Source organism: Dendropsophus ebraccatus, chromosome 4 (genome assembly GCF_027789765.1).
Source record: "Dendropsophus ebraccatus isolate aDenEbr1 chromosome 4, aDenEbr1.pat, whole genome shotgun sequence".
Classification (NCBI taxonomy): domain Eukaryota; kingdom Metazoa; phylum Chordata; class Amphibia; order Anura; family Hylidae; genus Dendropsophus; species Dendropsophus ebraccatus.
Window position 1 is genome coordinate 171,584,944 of NC_091457.1, and position 17,377 is coordinate 171,602,320.

The window sequence follows — 17,377 nt, forward strand, 5'->3', positions numbered from 1 at the left end:
TAGGCCCCCGCTCTCTCTGAGGTGATAGGACATTGGCCCCCGCTCTCTCTAAGGTGATAGGACATTGGCCCCCGCTCTCTGAGGTGATAGGACATTGGCCCCCGCTCTCTCTGAGGTGATAGGACATTGGCCCCCGCTCTCCCTGAGGTGATGGGACATTGGCCCCCGCTCTCTGAGGTGATAGGACATTGGCCCCCGCTTTCTGAGGTAATAGGACATTGGCCCCCACTCTCTCTGAGGTGATAGGACATTGGCCCCCGCTCTTCCTGAGGTGATAGGACATTGGCCCCCGCTCTCCCTGAGGTGATAGGACATTGGCCCCCGCTCCCCCTGAGGTGATAGGACATTGGCCCCCGCTCTCCCTGAGGTGATAGGACATTGGCCCCCGCTCTCCCTGAGGTGATAGGACATTGGCCCCCGCTCTCTCTGAGGTGATAGGACATTGGCCCCCGCTCTCTCTGAGGTGATAGGACATTGGCCCCCGCTCTCTGAGGTGATAGGACATTGGCCCCCGCTCCCCCTGAGGTGATAGGACATTGGCCCCCGCTCTCTCTGAGGTAATAGGACATTGGCCCCCGCTCTCCCTGAGGTGATAGGACATTGGCCCCCGCTCTCTCTGAGGTGATAGGACATTGGCCCCCGCTCTCTCTGAGGTGATAGGACATTGGCCCCCGCTCTCTGAGGTGATAGGACATTGGCCCCCGCTCTCTCTGAGGTGATAGGACATTGGCCCCCGCTCTCTCTGAGGTGATAGGACATTGGCCCCGCTCTCCCTGAGGTGATAGGACATTGGCCCCCGCTCCCCCTGAGGTGATAGGACATTGGCCCCCGCTCCCCCTGAGGTGATAGGACATTGGCCCTCGCTCTCCCTGAGGTGATAGGACATTGGCCCCCGCTCCCCCTGAGGTGATAGGACATTGGCCCTCGCTCTCTGAGGTAATAGGACATTGGCCCCCGCTCTCTCTGAGGTGATAGGACATTGGCCCCCGCTCTCTCTGAGGTGATAGGACGCAGACGCCGCTGGATAGACAATCACGTGACATACTCGGCGCCGCGGCCACCAACTACAGAAGATTCCAGTAGATACTTGCAGCTTCTCGATCCCCAGAGACCCCGCCCCCTTCTGCCCCTTTCATCTCCCTGGATCCGCCCCTGGTATGACACGCCTCTTTCTTGCTGACAGCTCCGCCCATCCTTCCAGCCTCTTGTCCAGGCTCATCCCGCCCATCCTTGTGACGTCATGGGGCCGTAGACAAGTCTGGATAGTCTCCTCCCGGATATGCTGCTTTTGGCTCCTCCCCTTTCTCGATGAGTGTCATGTCTCCACCCCCTCTGCGTGTGACGTCACGGCCGATAGATAAGAGGCGGCGGCCGCGGCTCCAGCCCATGGATCACTTGTGGATTCCGCGCAACGTCATGAAGAGCAGCAGCCTCCCCGCTACCGAGCCGCTGCCCCCCGGATGGGAGATGAAGCTCGACCCGCACACCGGATGGCCCTTCTTCGTGGATCACAACAACCGGAGCACGACGTGGAGCGACCCCCGGGCCCTGGAGAAGGTGAGGGGCGGAGCGTGACGTCACCTCCCTGAGGGGCCCCAGATAGGAGCCTGTCCGAGGGGTGAGGGGCTGTCAGGGGGGGTGAGGGGCTGTCAGAGGGGGTGAGGGGCTGTCAGGGGGGGTGAGGGGCTGTCAGGGGGGGTGAGGGGCTGTCAGGGGGATGAGGGGCTGTCAGAGGGGGTGAGGGGCTGTCTGAGGGGGTGAGGGGCTGTCTGAGGGGGGTGAGGGGCTGTCTGAGGGGGTGAGGGGCTGTCAGGGGGGGTGAGGGGCTGTCAGGGGGGGTGAGGGGCTGTCTGAGGGGGTGAGGGGCTGTCAGGGGGGGTGAGGGGCTGTCAGGGGGGGTGAGGGGCTGTCAGGGGGGGTGAGGGGCTGTCAGGGGGGGTGAGGGGCTGTCAGGGGGGTGAGGGGCTGTCTGAGGGGGTGAGGGGCTGTCTGAGGGGGTGAGGGGCTGTCTGAGGGGGTGAGGGGCTGTCTGAGGGGGTGAGGGGCTGTCTGAGGGGGTGAGGGGCTGTCTGAGGGGGTGTCTGAGGGGCCCCCCCTGTGGTATGGGGGGCTGTCGGAGGGGCCCCCCTGTGGTATGGGGGGCTGTCGGAGGGGCCCCCCCTGTGGTATGGGGGGCTGTCGGAGGGGCCCCCCTGTGGGATGAGGGGTTGTTGGAGGGCCCCCCCCCCCCCCTGTGGGATGAGGGGCTGTCGGAGGGCCCCCCCCTGTGGGATGAGGGGCTGTCGGAGGGGCCCCCCCCTGTGGGAGACCTCTGACCTCATGGTACAGGAAGAGCGGGTTCCATGGGGCGCTGTGTGCGCTATCAGTGCTGTGACGGATCCCTAATAACCTTGTGGCTTTACCCTGTATTGTCTGGGGTTTAATATCTGACCCTGCTTACAGCACCCCTCACAGGCCAAGGAAGGAAGTGCACCCCCGACAGGAGGTCTCCTGGGGATCCACATGTGGTTGGAACAGCGTCAGGCCATATCCCAAGGGGCTCAGAGTCCTGCCCGACCACCATCAAGTACTGCATGTACAGGGAGTTAGCCGTTTACCTCCCCCGTTTCCCCGACCACAGCTCCGTCTCCCCGACCACAGCTCCGTCTCCCCGACCACAGCTCCGTCTCCCCGACCACAGCTCCGTCTCCCCGACCACAGCTCCGTCTCCCCGACCACAGCTCCGTCTCCCCGACCACAGCTCCGTCTCCCCGACCACAGCTCCGTCTCCCCGACCACAGCTCCGTCTCCCACCAGGACAAGGTTCTGTGTCCTCTTCTCCAGGCCCTGCAGTCACACCCAGCATGGGAGCTCTGCCAAGTGTCCAGCCTCACCTAATGTGTCCCATCCTCCTCCTTAGCCTCGCCTTCTTATGCAAGGTGGAGGATGGGACACACTGCATGAGGTGAGGCTAAAGAGGACGATGGGACAAATGCTGCATAAGGTGAGGAGGAGGATAGGAAATACGCTTCATTAGGTCATGTTGAGGAGGGAGGATGCAGCATTTGTCCTGACTTTCACCTTGCATGTCCCATCCTCCTCTGCAGCCTCACTTCGTGCAGTGTGTGTCCCATCCTCCTCAGCAGCCTCACTTCATGCAGTGTGTGTCCCATCCTCCTTTGCAGCCTCACTTCCTGCAGTGTGTCCCATCCTCCTCAGCAGCCTCACTTCGTGCAGTGTGTGTCCCATCCTCCTCCGCAGCCTCACTTCATGCAGTGTGTTTCCCATCCTCCTCCGTAGCCTCACTTCCTGCAGTGTGTTTCCCATCCTCCTCCGTAGCCTCACTTCCTGCAGTGTGTCCCATCCTCCTCCGTAGCCTCACTTCCTGCAGTGTGTTTCCCATCCTCCTCCGTAGCCTCACTTCCTGCAGTGTGTTTCCCATCCTCCTCCGTAGCCTCACTTCCTGCAGTGTGTCCCATCCTCCTCCGTAGCCTCACTTCCTGCAGTGTGTTTCCCATCCTCCTCAGCAGCCTCACTTCCTGCAGTGTGTCCCATCCTCCTCCGTAGCCTCACTTCGTGCAGTGTGTTTCCCATCCTCCTCCGCAGCCTCACTTCCTGCAGTGTGTTTCCCATCCTCCTCCGCAGCCTCACTTCCTGCAGTGTGTTTCCCATCCTCCTCCGCAGCCTCACTTCCTGCAGTGTGTGTCCCATCCTCCTCCGCAGCCTCACTTCATGCAGTGTGTGTCCCATCCTCCTCTGCAGCCTCACTTCATGCAGTGTGTGTCCCATCCTCCTCCGCAGCCTCACTTCATGCAGTGTGTGTCCCATCCTCCTCCGCAGCCTCACTTCCTGCAGTGTGTGTCCCATCCTCCTCCGCAGCTTCACTTCATGCAGTGTGTGTCCCATCCTCCTCCGTAGCTTCACTTCATGCAGTGTGTGTCCCATCCTCCTCTGCAGCCTCACTTCATGCAGTGTGTGTCCCATCCTCCTCCGCAGCCTCACTTCCTGCAGTGTGTCCCATCCTCCTCCGCAGCCTCACTTCATGCAGTGTGTGTCCCATCCTCCTCTGCAGCCTCACTTCATGCAGTGTGTGTCCCATCCTCCTCCGCAGCCTCACTTCATGCAGTGTGTGTCCCATCCTCCTCCGCAGCCTCACTTCATGCAGTGTGTGTCCCATCCTCCTCCGCAGCTTCACTTCATGCAGTGTGTGTCCCATCCTCCTCCGTGTCCCCTTCACCCTCTGGTCTCCCCGGGGTGTCGCTCTCTATGACCTTTTGGAGGTGAAATGTGCGGCTCCATTCCAGGGCAGTGCAGCTGTCACGGAGTCGTCATGGCTGCAGCTGTCTGGTGTCTTGGGGGCAGCAGGGATCTAGAATCCTCCATCATTCAGATCAGGATCCATTTATAGGCCTGGGCTCCATCGTCTTTCTCCACGTCTTACGGTGGGGAAGCTGAGAAGTCTTTTGTCTATGAGCCGACGATGATGTCTCGTACAGTGTGCTCCATCAGTGATCAGTCAGGATTCCTGCCTGTGGGGGAGGGGAGGAAACGTTACATATATCTAAGAAGTCAGCACGGTAATAGTGATGGTGACTCGGGCCGGCCACTCCCCTCCTCCGACCACCTGCCTGTGATGGTGATTGCCACATGCACTGGGGATGAAGCTGTCCTATATGCACAGTAGGGATTATTGAATGTGGAGACCAGGGGGCCCAACCCCAAAGGTGTATGAGTTATGGTAATGAAGTCAGTGCCCCCATCATGTATTTTGGGGGGGAAATGGAGGGAAGAGAAGTTACTGTGATGAAAACGTTTAGGGTGGTGGGGGAATCGTATGCATGGGGGATTGAGGTTGTGTTGGGATGGAGGTGGTTTGGGAGGAATGGGTTTGTTTGGCACAGTGGCCTCCAAGGAAAATTGTTAGGAGATCCCCACTAAAGCCAGTAATGTCCTTTCTGATTGGTCGACATGGCTAGCTTCTCCTCTTATGATTTCTGCTCAGAATTTTATAACTTTGTCTTTATTTTCCTGTTTTGGTAAACCAGACCTTGTCCAATGGTCCATCCCCGGAGGGGCTGAAGTGTGGAACCTTCTACTACCCTCAGCTGCGTCCCGGTTATATCCAGATTCCCATTCAGCATGAAGGCTTGGAGAGCAGACAGCAGCCGCCCTTCCCCCATATGCATCAGCCAGGGCTGCAAAGGGTGAAATGTGACCCCTCCACCCAGAAGCGTCCACAGTCTCCGCTGACGGGCCCCAACCGACCTCAGTCTCCGTCCTGGAGTCACTCAGAATCTTCCCCTACAGATAAACCAGTTGGACAGGGCATCGGGTCCTTGGGGTCTCGTGGATCATCACAAGGACAATCGGTAATGTCTGTCAGTAGTTACACTCTGCTTCTGTGGTGGTGTCCCCCTTGTAGTGTCTTGTGACGTATGAGATGCTAATCCCTATGTATATAGTATTTCTTGGGAGATTATGTCCTAAGAGCTCTTAGTTACTTCCGTATATCGACAAAGTATAAAATGATTGAAGATTCAGCCTTCTGTCCTTGGAAGTTCCTGCTGCACAGAAATAATCTTGTTGTGTAGCTGGTGCATGTATATGTGTATATAATGTGTGTATACACCATGTGTGGGGATTGTGTGATTTTCCCATCCATAGGATGTGGTTTGGATGCTGAATACACATCCTATGGACTGGGATTTGTGGCATCTGTACTGGTGGTGGGAGTGGCTGGATGGAATAGAGAGAAGTCGTGTATTTTCTAGGGGAACTTGTACCCATGGAATAGAGTATGGGAGTAAACTAGAGATTATGATTGATCGATGGATTCTTGTGTTATATTGCAGCCGCCTCCTTCTGAGCAGAGTGGCCCTCCACAAACACAGGTCAGGCAGGGGACCGCCAGACAAGGCCACCAGCTGCCTCGGGGTTATATTCCCATTCCGGTGATCCACGAGGGGAACATCCTGCGACAGTCCTCTCACAATGTGCCACAGAAGACCCTACATCCCCAGTCAGAAAGCCAGGCCCACCAGCCTGTGTTCCACAGGGTTCAGGATGAAAGAGAATCCAGACTACCCCCAAAGACTGTGTCTAGTCGGGAGAGTTCACCGGCCAGAACGCCTCCTCCCACTGCTCCAGTCAGAGTGCAGGTAATGTCTGGCGGGAGTGGGTACTGGTCTGATAGAAGATGGTTAGACTCCTGGGTGTAGGGCAGGTGGTGCCCTCACTGATTTTTGGCTTCTTTCCCAGGGTTATGATTTTATTAACGCTTAAAGAGTCACTGTGGTGAAATTTGTTTTTTTGCAGAAATCAATAGTCCAGGTGATTTTAAGAAACTTTGTAATTGGATTTATTAGGCAAATCAGCCATTATCTGCTTTAAAAAGCCTTTTCCCAGGTCCCGCCCCCTCCCACCTCTCCTTTCTGTCATCCACTGCTTAGAATCAGGAAGTCTCAATCAGGGTCCTGTCTGTGCTATGGAGAGGGGAGGGGGGGGAAGAGACAGAGGAGAAATGTCAGCAGCAGAGAGCAAAGGATACTCAGCAGGGAGCTATTCAGAGGTCAGAGAGGTCAGTGGTGACATGACAGGAGAGAGGACAAAGGGTAATGTAGCTTTTAATTAACTCTTTGTTGTCCTGTTTTGGTGTCTCTTTTCCCTCTCTCCATAGGAGAACAATGAAGACAGGGGGAGAGCTTCAAACTGCTTTTTCATTATAAAAATTCATTTTTCAGCTAATAAACCCAATTACAAAGTTTCTTAAAATCGCATGTACTATTGATTTCTGCAAAAAAAAAAAATTCATGACAGTGACACTTTAAGTTTGTGGACTGTATATTTATAACATGTCAATTACATTTTGTCTGGCAGATTCCAATACAGAGGGTTTCCCCTCCTAGGAGTCATCTGGAGATTGACCCAAACTCTCTACCCACTGCCCCTATTCAGAAATCCTCTCCTACAACTGTTCCGGTTCATGTGACCTTTACATCGACATCACCAGTCCAGGATAATGCTTCAAGTGTATGTCCAGTCCTGACTTTCCCTCCAAGCAGCCCCCCAGCTCAGACAAACCCAACCCCATTGTGTACTGATCAGGAGCGAATCGTAACTGTAGAAGAGGATAATAAACTGCTCTCTGAGAAAGTAGAAAAAGAAGAGCTGCAATGTCCACAAATGCTGGAAGAGAAAGTGGTGATGGATGCAGGTGACCCCCCAGCAGAGTCGGCTGAGCCCCAGAGCAAACATCCCGGCGTGCTCCAGATAGAGAGGATTCTGCAGCGGGTGCAGGCGCTACAAGAGGCTGTGGACAACTTCCAAGGCAGCAAGAATGTGAAGAAGTATCTGATACTGGAGGAAGATCTGACTAAGGAGCTACTGGCCCTGGATTCAGTAGACCCTGAAGGCCGAGCTGATGTGCGCCAGGCGAGGAGAGATGGTGTTAGAAAAGTCCAGAATATTCTTGAGGCTTTGGAACAGAAAGCTACTGATATCCCAGCTGTTGAGCCAACTATAAACTCCCAAGAGCTAATGGAATTGGGTGGCCCATTGGAGGAAAGTACAGGAGCGTCCGACCCTGCTGGATCAGTGCAGCCTGAAGGTTCTCTGCCACAGGCATCTTCTACGCCAGAAGTCCCTGGATCAACCCCGGGCAGTGGACATTAGTGGCCTGAACATGGACAGAAGGGCTGATCACTCAGAGGCCTTTTGGGTTTTATTTTTGCATTTTACAAAATTGCGTGTGTCATTGTGTGACTTAAGCGTCACATCGGCAGAATCTGTCCAAGAAGAAGAAACGGCTGCGAATGTCGGCTATGTTTACAGAGCAGCACTTTCTATGGAATAACTTTGGGAAAGACTGGGTGTAAGTCCTGGAACTGAATGGACGTTGAATGTTTTATCCTGTCATCTGTCTATGGATCCTGTATGGTTTAAGCACATTCTGTACTGATCCTTCCAGTGACCACACGGTGGCAGATGGTGGTGGAGTCTGCAGTACACTCGGTGGCCTTACCTTCACAGATGTGGCCTGTCTGAACGCCATTGGGTATCTGGTGGTTGGTTCTTTATTGCCCGCCTTGTTCAGGCTACTCCGCTCTGGACGCAAGATGTAGAACTTTCTCTCTCTGTCCAGTCTTCTCGCCCACAGACTTGGCCCTACAAATTGGAAGCTGAGAAAGGGTTTAACCCTTCACCCTAAAGTTCCTTTATTGGTGATGTGAGTATAGGGCTGGTGTTAATCTGGGTATGTACGTAATATGCACTACTACCTCCTCCTCCCCAGAAGCAGTAGTTGAGGGTTACATCTCTTAGGAATCTATTCTTGTATCTAGAACATGCGACAAACTGAGGAGGAAGTAGAAAGAGAAAATACATAATGTAATAATGGAGCTGGATGCTGGTTTGGGTTTTCTCAACACTTGTTCTGGTGTGTTCCTTGGCGTAGCTTGCAGTGCCTGATCCCAGTACTGGCTCCAGCCAGGCCGCCATTGCCTTTTTTCTGCTTGCTGAATTCAGGCTTCTCTACTTGTGGAACAGATGACAGGGAAACTGAAGGAACACAAACGCTACTAGAACAATCTCCTTCATCCCGCCAGAGACGACTCCTGGGAATTTGGGCAGATGACACTCCATCTCATCTAATGTGGTTATACTCAGAGGGCTCGGAGGTTAGATATTTTTGCACCTAGAATCATTTAGTAAACTTGTCGCCTTCTCCTCATAATCTGCCCTTCTCCTCTCATTGTTGACAGCTTGTTGTCTAGGTTATAGACCTTTCCTCTGCTCTAAAATCAGTCAACTGGCTGGTGGATGTATAGATAAGAGTATACAGGAGTGGGGACCTTAATCAAAATGCTCCCCTGGCGTACACTATGAAAAAGGCATCACCCTTTTTCCATGGCGTATACCAGCGGTATCCCCTGCTTGCCTGATGGGGGCAGCCTCCTCCAGCACTGGTTCTATCATGCTGTACGCCTGCTTGCTTGATGGGGGCAGCCTCCTCCAGCACTGGTTCTATCATGCTGTACGCCTGCTTGCTTGATGGGGGCAGCCTCCTCCAGCACTGGTTCTATCATGCTGTACGCCTGCTTGCCTGATGGGGGCAGCCTCCTCCAGCACTGGTTCTATCATGCTGTACGCCTGCTTGCTTGATGGGGGCAGCCTCCTCCAGCACTGGTTCTATCATGCTGTACGCCTGCTTGCCTGATGGGGGCAGCCTCCTCCAGCACTGGTTTTATCAAGCCGTACACCTGCTTGCACAAATTTACACCTGCTCCCGAGCAGCTGTCCTCTAGTTGTGCAATGCCTGCTGCAGGTGCAGGGTCAGCCGGATTTACTGAGGAGCATACACCTCTTAGTAAATCAGTGAGAGAAACTAGGGACGGGGCTTTATTGAAGACTGGTGTACTCATGTGTCAATGTACTTCTATATCTCTATAAATCTGTTATACCAATATATACACCAGCAAGACCATTGTTATTAGAGCAGGGTGGTGGTCGGTAACATAGACAACGAGTCGTCAACAATGGGAGGGAAAGGGCAGCATATAAGGAAAAGGAGACAAGTTTAACCCCTTAACGACAAAGGGCGTATAGCTACGCCCTATTGCCGGTAAGGGCGTTCAGAGCGGGGCCGCACGGCGACCCCGCTCTAAACCGCAGCGTTCCCGGGTGCCGCTTGTAGCCCGGGACCAGCTGCATCCGATTACCAGATCCAGCGTCTCCCTGGTGTCTAGTGGCGGAGATCGCTCCCCCGGGATGTTATCTCGGAGGAGCGATCACCGTTTCTGAAGCCAGCCGGGGACCGCTCCAAGATGGCGCCGTCACCGTCTCGGCACTCGTTTACTTCCAGCTGCAGCAGCCGAAAGCAAACGAGTGCCGATCTCATGGATCTCTGCAGCATATCTATACTGCAGAGATCTCAATGAGAGATCAAAGTGTATATACTAGAAGTCCCCTAGGGGGGGAATAACCCTAACCCCTAGGGGGGGAATAACCCTAACCCCTAGGGGGGGGAATAACCCTAACCCCTAGGGGGGGGAATAACCCTAACCCCTAGGGGGGGGAATAACCCTAACCCCTAGGGGGGGGAATAACCCTAACCCCTAGGGGGGGGAATAACCCTAACCCCTAGGGGGGGGAATAACCCTAACCCCTAGGGGGGGGAATAACCCTAACCCCAGGGGGGCTTCTAGTATAAGTGTAAAAAAAAAATATGTAGTGTTGTTGTCAATAAAAAGCCCCCTCCCCTAATAAGTCTGAATCACCCCCCTTTTCCCAGGTTAAAAATAAAAGTAAACAAATAAATAAATAAACATGTTTGCTATCGCCGCGTGCGTTATCGCCTGAACTATTAATTAATCACATTCCTGATCTCGTACGGTAAACGGCGTCAGCGCCAAAAAATCCCAAAGTGCAAAATTGCGCATTTTTGGTCGCATCAAATCCAGAAAAATTGTAATAAAAAGCGATCAAAAAGTCGCATATGCGCAATCAAGGTACCGATAGAAAGAACACATCATGGCGCAAAAAATGACACCTGACACAGCCGCATTGGCCAAAGGATAAAAGCGCTATAAGCCGGGAATGGAGCGATTTTAAGTGACGTATATTTGTTGACAATGGTTTTGAATTTTTTACCGGCCATCAGATACAATATAAGTTATACATGTTACATATCATAGTAATCGTAACGACTTGAGGAACATATATAACAAGTCAGTTTTACCCCAGGGCGAATGGCGTAAAAACACATTTCCCCCAAATAAACAAAATGCATTTTTTTCTTTAATTTCGCCACACTTTGAATTTTTTTCTGGTTTCGCAGTGTACTTTATGCAAAAATTCAGCCTGTCATTGCAAAGTACAATTAGTGACGCAAAAAATAAGGGGTCATGTGGGTTTCTAGGTGGAAAAATGCAAGTGCTATGGCCTTTTATGCACAAGGAGGAAAAAACGAAAACGCAAAAATCGAAATTGGCTCTGTCCTTAAGGGGTTAAAAAATGATTCTATGTACAAAATAGTTACCTGGTCGAGTTCTACAAGTAGAGCTGAGAATACTCCTTTTACTGCTTACATAATGTGTCCCCATCACCTGTGGTCCTCTCCACCCTGGTGAGATGTCCAGCTCCCCCTCATGTCCCCATCACCTGTGATCCTCTCCACCCAGGTGAGATGTCCAGCTCCCCCTCATGTCCCCATCACCTGTGGTCCTCTCCACCCTGGTGAGATGTCCAGCTCCCCCTCATGTCCCCATTACCTGTGATCTTCTCCACCCAGGTGAGATGTCCAGCTCCCCCTCATGTCCCCATCACCTGTGATCCTCTCCACCCAGGTGAGATGTCCAGCTCCCCCTCATGTCCCCATCACACGGGACTCTCCACCCTGGTGAGATGTCCAGCTCCCCCTCATGTCCCCATCACACGGGACTCTCCACCCTGGTGAGATGTCCAGCTCCCCCTCATGTCCCCATCATCTGTGGTCCTCTCCACCCTGGTGAGATGTCCAGCTCCCCCTCATGTCCCCATCACCTGTGGTCCTCTCCACCCTGGTGAGATGTCCAGCTCCCCCTCATGTCCCCATCACCTGTGGTCCTCTCCACCCTGGTGAGATGTCCAGCTCCCCCTCATGTCCCCATCACCTGTGGTCCTCTCCACCCAGGTGAGATGTCCAGCTCCCCCTCATGTCCCCATCACCTGTGGTCCTCTCCACCCTGGTGAGATGTCCAGCTCCCCCTCATGTCCCCATTACCTGTGATCTTCTCCACCCAGGTGAGATGTCCAGCTCCCCCTCATGTCCCCATCACCTGTGATCCTCTCCACCCTGGTGAGATGTCCAGCTCCCCCTCATGTCCCCATCACCTGTGGTCCTCTCCACCCTGGTGAGATGTCCAGCTCCCCCTCATGTCCCCATTACCTGTGATCCTCTCCACCCTGGTGAGATGTCCAGCTCCCCCTCATGTCCCCATTACCTGTGATCCTCTCCACCCAGGTGAGATGTCCAGCTCCCCCTCATGTCCCCATCACCTGTGGTCCTCTCCACCCTGGTGAGATGTCCAGCTCCCCCTCATGTCCCCATTACCTGTGATCCTCTCCACCCAGGTGAGATGTCCAGCTCCCCCTCATGTCCCCATCACCTGTGATCCTCTCCACCCAGGTGAGATGTCCAGCTCCCCCTCATGTCCCCATCACCTGTGATCCTCTCCACCCTGGTCATAACATCACATGGGACCCGTTGTATAACAATTTGCTCCCTGGTTCCTCACCCACGATCTGCTGGCTTGTGTGGAGTTGACTGTAGGACTGGTTTCACATACAGCATTTTTTGGGAAAAAACAGCATTTCCATTTTGGGTGCAGTTTTTTGAGGCAAAGTTGGAAGTGGGAAATAAAACGTATAGAATTGTCTTTTGGCTTTTGCCTGGTGCGGTGTGTGGCTCCATCCTTAGCGTGTTCTCTGCAGTGACACGTGGCGCTCCGGTCGCTCACACTTCTGTGCACTTTAATCCTGTAAGGAGTGGTAAATAAATCTATATTTATATGTGTGGAAAAGCATTATGCAGATGCTAAAATAAAACTTTCTGACCATGCGTGGAGTCTGGTGTCGTGTATCCAGCGCTGATCACTGGCTCCCCGAATTCACCTCGGCATGGGGCTGCCAAATGCAGGAAAACAATGGAGCTCAGAGTCGGGCAAGAATAACAAAGAAAGGCCAATTGCCCTCATTTAGGGAGACAATACCTTCCCTGCTGATTCCTCTGGGGAACTCGCCGATCATTGTGTGTAGCTGGAGCTCGGTGCTCCCTCTGCCTGCTGGAAGTCATCTGGTTGTGCAGGACCCTCTGAGAGGATAGTTCCACAGACTCCATATGCAGCACGCTCCAGAGTCACTGCTTTTACAATTTAAGAAGCTATAAAGTTCCAAAGTGTCACTGCTCTTACTGTAAAGAATATAGAGAGTACCATAGTGACTGTGGATTCTTTGCTGTAAGAGCAGTGATACTATGGAACTCTATTCTTTACAGTAAAAGCAGTGAGACTATGGGAGACTTTATTCTTTACTGTCATTCTTTCTTTCTCTCCTCCATTCCCCTTATTAGTTTAGTGGCCGTCTTTGTTCCCTCTCCAGCTCTTGTCCTTTCAATGAATCGGGTTCCAGAACTGACCAGCGTCCACCACATTGGGGCGCCCAAAGCTTTATAGAGCAGTAATATTATATCCCTGTCCCCAGAGTCCAGGCCGGGTATATACATGACAATATCCTGCCGGCCTTACAAGCAGCTGACTGACATTGTGCTGTTCTGTAGTCTATTATCTACAAGTACAACCAGATCCTTCTCCATCAGCGACTGCACCAGTGTAACCATCCCAGGACATAGGATGCTGCAGGTTATTACTCCCCCCAGGACATAGGATGCTGCAGGTTATTACTCCCCCAGGACATAGGATGCTGCAGGTTATTACTCCCCCCAGGACATAGGATGCTGCAGGTTATTACTCCCCCCAGGACATAGGATGCTGCAGGTTATTACTCCCCCCAGGACATAGGATGCTGCAGGTTATTACTCCCCCCAGGACATAGGATGCTGCAGGTTATTACTCCCCCCAGGACATAGGATGCTGCAGGTTATTACTCCCCCCAGGACATAGGATGCTGCAGGTTATTACTCCCCCCAGGACATAGGATGCTGCAGGTTATTACTCCCCCCAGGACATAGGATGCTGCAGGTTATTACTCCCCCCAGGACATAGGATGCTGCAGGTTATTACTCCCCCCAGGACATAGGATGCTGCAGGTTATTACTCCCCCCAGGACATAGGATGCTGCAGGTTATTACTCTCCCCAGGACATAGGATGCTGCAGGTTATTACTCTCCCCAGGACATAGGATGCTGCAGGTTATTACTCCCCCCAGGACATAGGATGCTGCAGGTTATTACATGGGCGGGGCCTGGTGATGGGGAACAGAAGAAGAGTGAGTGCACAACCTCAGGAGCAACACTGATTGGTCCTCAGTGGCAGTTTCGAGCCCGTCCTCTCCTAGCTCCTCCCACCAGCTTCATCCTTTCTGCTTCAGCGCAGCCCGTTACATTAATTAAACCACCCGATTAATGCCATAAGAAAAAAAAAAAAAAAACTAGCCAAAATAAAAAATTTTGTTAATCCCGCATCCTAAAAAATATAGATAAAAGCTATCGAAACATCACATGTACCCAGAAGGTGTACCACTAAAAGCCGCAAAAATCCCTAAAATCTTATGCCGCAAAGAAAAAACCCTCACATAACTTCAGTGGCGAAAAAATGTAAGTAGTACAGGTCTAACAATATGCAACACACAAACAGTATATCTAGTAAAAATGCCATAAACCATAACAAAAACTAAATAACACATATATGTATCACTGTAATCGTACCGACCTGACGAATAATGATAATGTCATGTAATATGTAGTAACCGCTATATAACATGGATATCACTGTCACCGTACCAACCTGACAGATAACGATAACATGTCATATGTGACGTATAGTAACCGCTATATAACATGTCATATGTGACGTATAGTAACCGCTATATAACAGGTCATATGTGACGTATAGTAACCGCTATATAACATGTCATATGTGACGTATAGTAACCGCTATATAACATGTCATATATAATGTATAGTAACCGCTATATAACATGTCATATGTGACGTATAGTAACCGCTATATAACATGTCATATGTGACGTATAGTAACCGCTATATAACATGTCATATATAATGTATAGTAACCGCTATATAACATGTCATATGTGACGTATAGTAACCGCTATATAACATGTCATATGTGAGGTATAGTAACCGCTATATAACATGTCATATGTGACGTATAGTAACCGCTATATAACACGGATATCGCTGTAATCGTACTGACCTGGCGAATAATAATAACATGTCATATGTGACGTATAGTAACCGCTATATAACATGTCATATGTGACGTATAGTAAATGGCGTACCAAAAAAATGATGAAAAACAGCTGCTAAATTGTGTTTTTTTTATTCGCACCACCTCATAAAAAACTTGGTACCGATAGAAACGTCAACTTGTCTTATACAAATATTTTGGCACCGCAAGGCCCCTGTGACGCGGTATAATGGCTATAAAAAACCTGAAATAAGAAAAGACCCCCAAAATACACAAGGCTTGTGTCATGTCTGCGGCCTGTGGTTGTCAGGTGACGCACTGCGGCCGCATATGGAGGATTTCTAGAAACATTGGAATATGGGGAATAAATAGTTACATTTCTCAGTTAGTATTTGCCGTTTTAGAGGAAAAAATGGATTAAAATTAAATATCTGCCAAAGAAATTTTACATTTCCCCTCCAACATAAATTTCTGGGAAACACCTAAAGGGTTAATACACTTATGAAATGATACTTTGAATACTGTGAGGGGGGCAGTTTTTACAGTGAAGGGATTTGTGGGGGTAACTAACATATTGGCCCCACAAATCCACTTCAGAACTGGACTGGTCCCTAATAAAATCTGAATTTGAAATTTTCCTGCAAATTTGTAAAATCGCTGCAAAATTTTGAAGCTCTCTAACATCCTAACAAGTAAAAGGACGTTCACCATAAAGCAGACGTTGTAGATGTTGCAGTAATAATTAGTTTATGTGACCTGACTATCTTTCTCAGGAAAAGAGAATTTTGAATATAAAGGATTGTAAATTTTTCTACTTTTTGCACAAATGTTGCATTTTTTTTTAAAAACTACTGAGTGTATCAACCAAAGTATACCACAAACATAAAGGAATATGTCACGAAAAAAAACCTCTCAGAATAACCACGATAGCTAAAAGCATTGCAGAGTTATCACTACATAAAGAGAGGCATTAAGGCCAAAACAGGCTGCGGAGGCGAGGGGTTAAAGTGGGAATATATCAACCTACAAGGGGACATGTATCTGGCTTAAGGTGGAAATATATCAACCGTCATTCCTAGGTGAAGGGGGCACAGCTGGCTGCAAGAGCCATACCTAGCTACTGGGGCCATACCTGGCTTCTAGGGGCGTTCCGGGCTGCTGGGGGCATATACCAGGAGACTGGACCTGGATACAGTAAGTATATAGCTGTTATATAGCAGCCTTCAGGAGACCGGACCTGGATACAGTAAGTATAGCTGTTATATAGCAGCCTTCAGGAGACTGGACCTGGATACAGTAAGTATAGCTGTAATATAGAAGACCGGACCTGGATACAGTAAGTATAGCTGTTATATAGCAGCCTTCAGGAGACTGGACCTGGATACAGTAAGTATAGCTGTAATATAGCTGCCTTCAGGAGACTGGACCTGGATACAGTAAGTATAGCTGTAATATAGGAGACTGGACCTGGATACAGTAAGTATAGCTGTTATATAGCTGCCTTCAGGAGACTGGACCTGGATACAGTAAGTATAGCTGTTATATAGCAGCCTTCAGGGGACTGGACCTGGATACAGTAAGTATATAGCTGTTATATAGCAGCCTTCAGGAGACCGGACCTGGATACAGTAAGTATAGCTGTTATATAGCAGCCTTCAGGAGACAGGACCTGGATACAGTAAGTATATAGCTGTTATATAGCTGCCTTCAGGAGATTGGACCTGGATACAGTAAGTATATAGCTGTTATATAGCAGCCTTCAGGAGACCGGACCTGGATACAGTAAGTATAGCTGTAATATAGCTGCCTTCAGGAGACTGGGCCTGTATACAGTAAGTATAGCTGTTATATAGCTGCCTTCAGGAGACTGGACCTGGATACAGTAAGTATAGCTGTTATATAGCTGCCTTCAGGAGACCGGACCTGGATACAGTAAGTATAGCTGTCATATAGCAGCCTTCAGGAGACTGGACCTGGATACAGTAAGTATAGCTGTAATATAGCTGCCTTCAGGAGACTGGACCTGGATACAGTAAGTATAGCTGGTATATAGCAGCCTTCAGGGGACTGGACCTGGATACAGTAAGTATAGCTGTTATATAGCAGCCTTCAGGAGACTGGACCTGGATACAGTAAGTATAGCTGTTATATAGCATTTACCAGGAGACTGGACCTGGATACAGTAAGTATAGCTGTAATATAGCTGCCTTCAGGAGACTGGACCTGGATACTGTAAGTATAGCTGTAATATAGGAGACTAGACCTGGATACAGTAAGTATAGCTGTTATATAGCTGCCTTCAGGAGACTGGACCTGGATACAGTAAGTATAGCTGTTATATAGCAGCCTTCAGGGGACTGGACCTGGATACAGTAAGTATATAGCTGTTATATAGCAGCCTTCAGGAGACCGGACCTGGATACAGTAAGTATAGCTGTTATATAGCTGCCTTCAGGAGACCGGACCTGGATACAGTA

The 17,377-nt window shown here is 50.6% G+C and overlaps 2 protein-coding genes across 5 annotated transcripts in view; one reads left to right on the forward strand and one right to left on the reverse strand.

Annotated features, from left to right (window-relative positions):
- Window positions 1–17,377, reverse strand: part of LOC138789136 (putative ferric-chelate reductase 1) — a 567,372-nt gene that overhangs the window by 442,429 nt on the left and 107,566 nt on the right. The gene's annotated exons all lie outside the window — the stretch shown is intronic.
- BAG3 (BAG cochaperone 3) lies at window positions 1,349–12,574 on the forward strand. 3 transcript variants are annotated; one of them, XR_011362706.1, is made up of 5 exons: window positions 1,349–1,557; window positions 5,025–5,348; window positions 5,832–6,137; window positions 6,856–11,702; window positions 11,758–12,574. XR_011362706.1 is itself a non-coding variant. In XM_069967738.1 (4 exons), exons 1-4 carry the CDS (start codon window positions 1,387–1,389, stop codon window positions 7,648–7,650), a joined length of 1,596 nt encoding a protein of 531 aa, XP_069823839.1. In that variant the 5' UTR covers window positions 1,349–1,386; the 3' UTR covers window positions 7,651–12,574. The 3 variants fall into 3 exon arrangements, 1 of the variants encoding a protein (XP_069823839.1); XR_011362705.1 differs by having other exon boundaries at window positions 6,856–11,211; window positions 11,267–12,574; XM_069967738.1 differs by having other exon boundaries at window positions 6,856–12,574.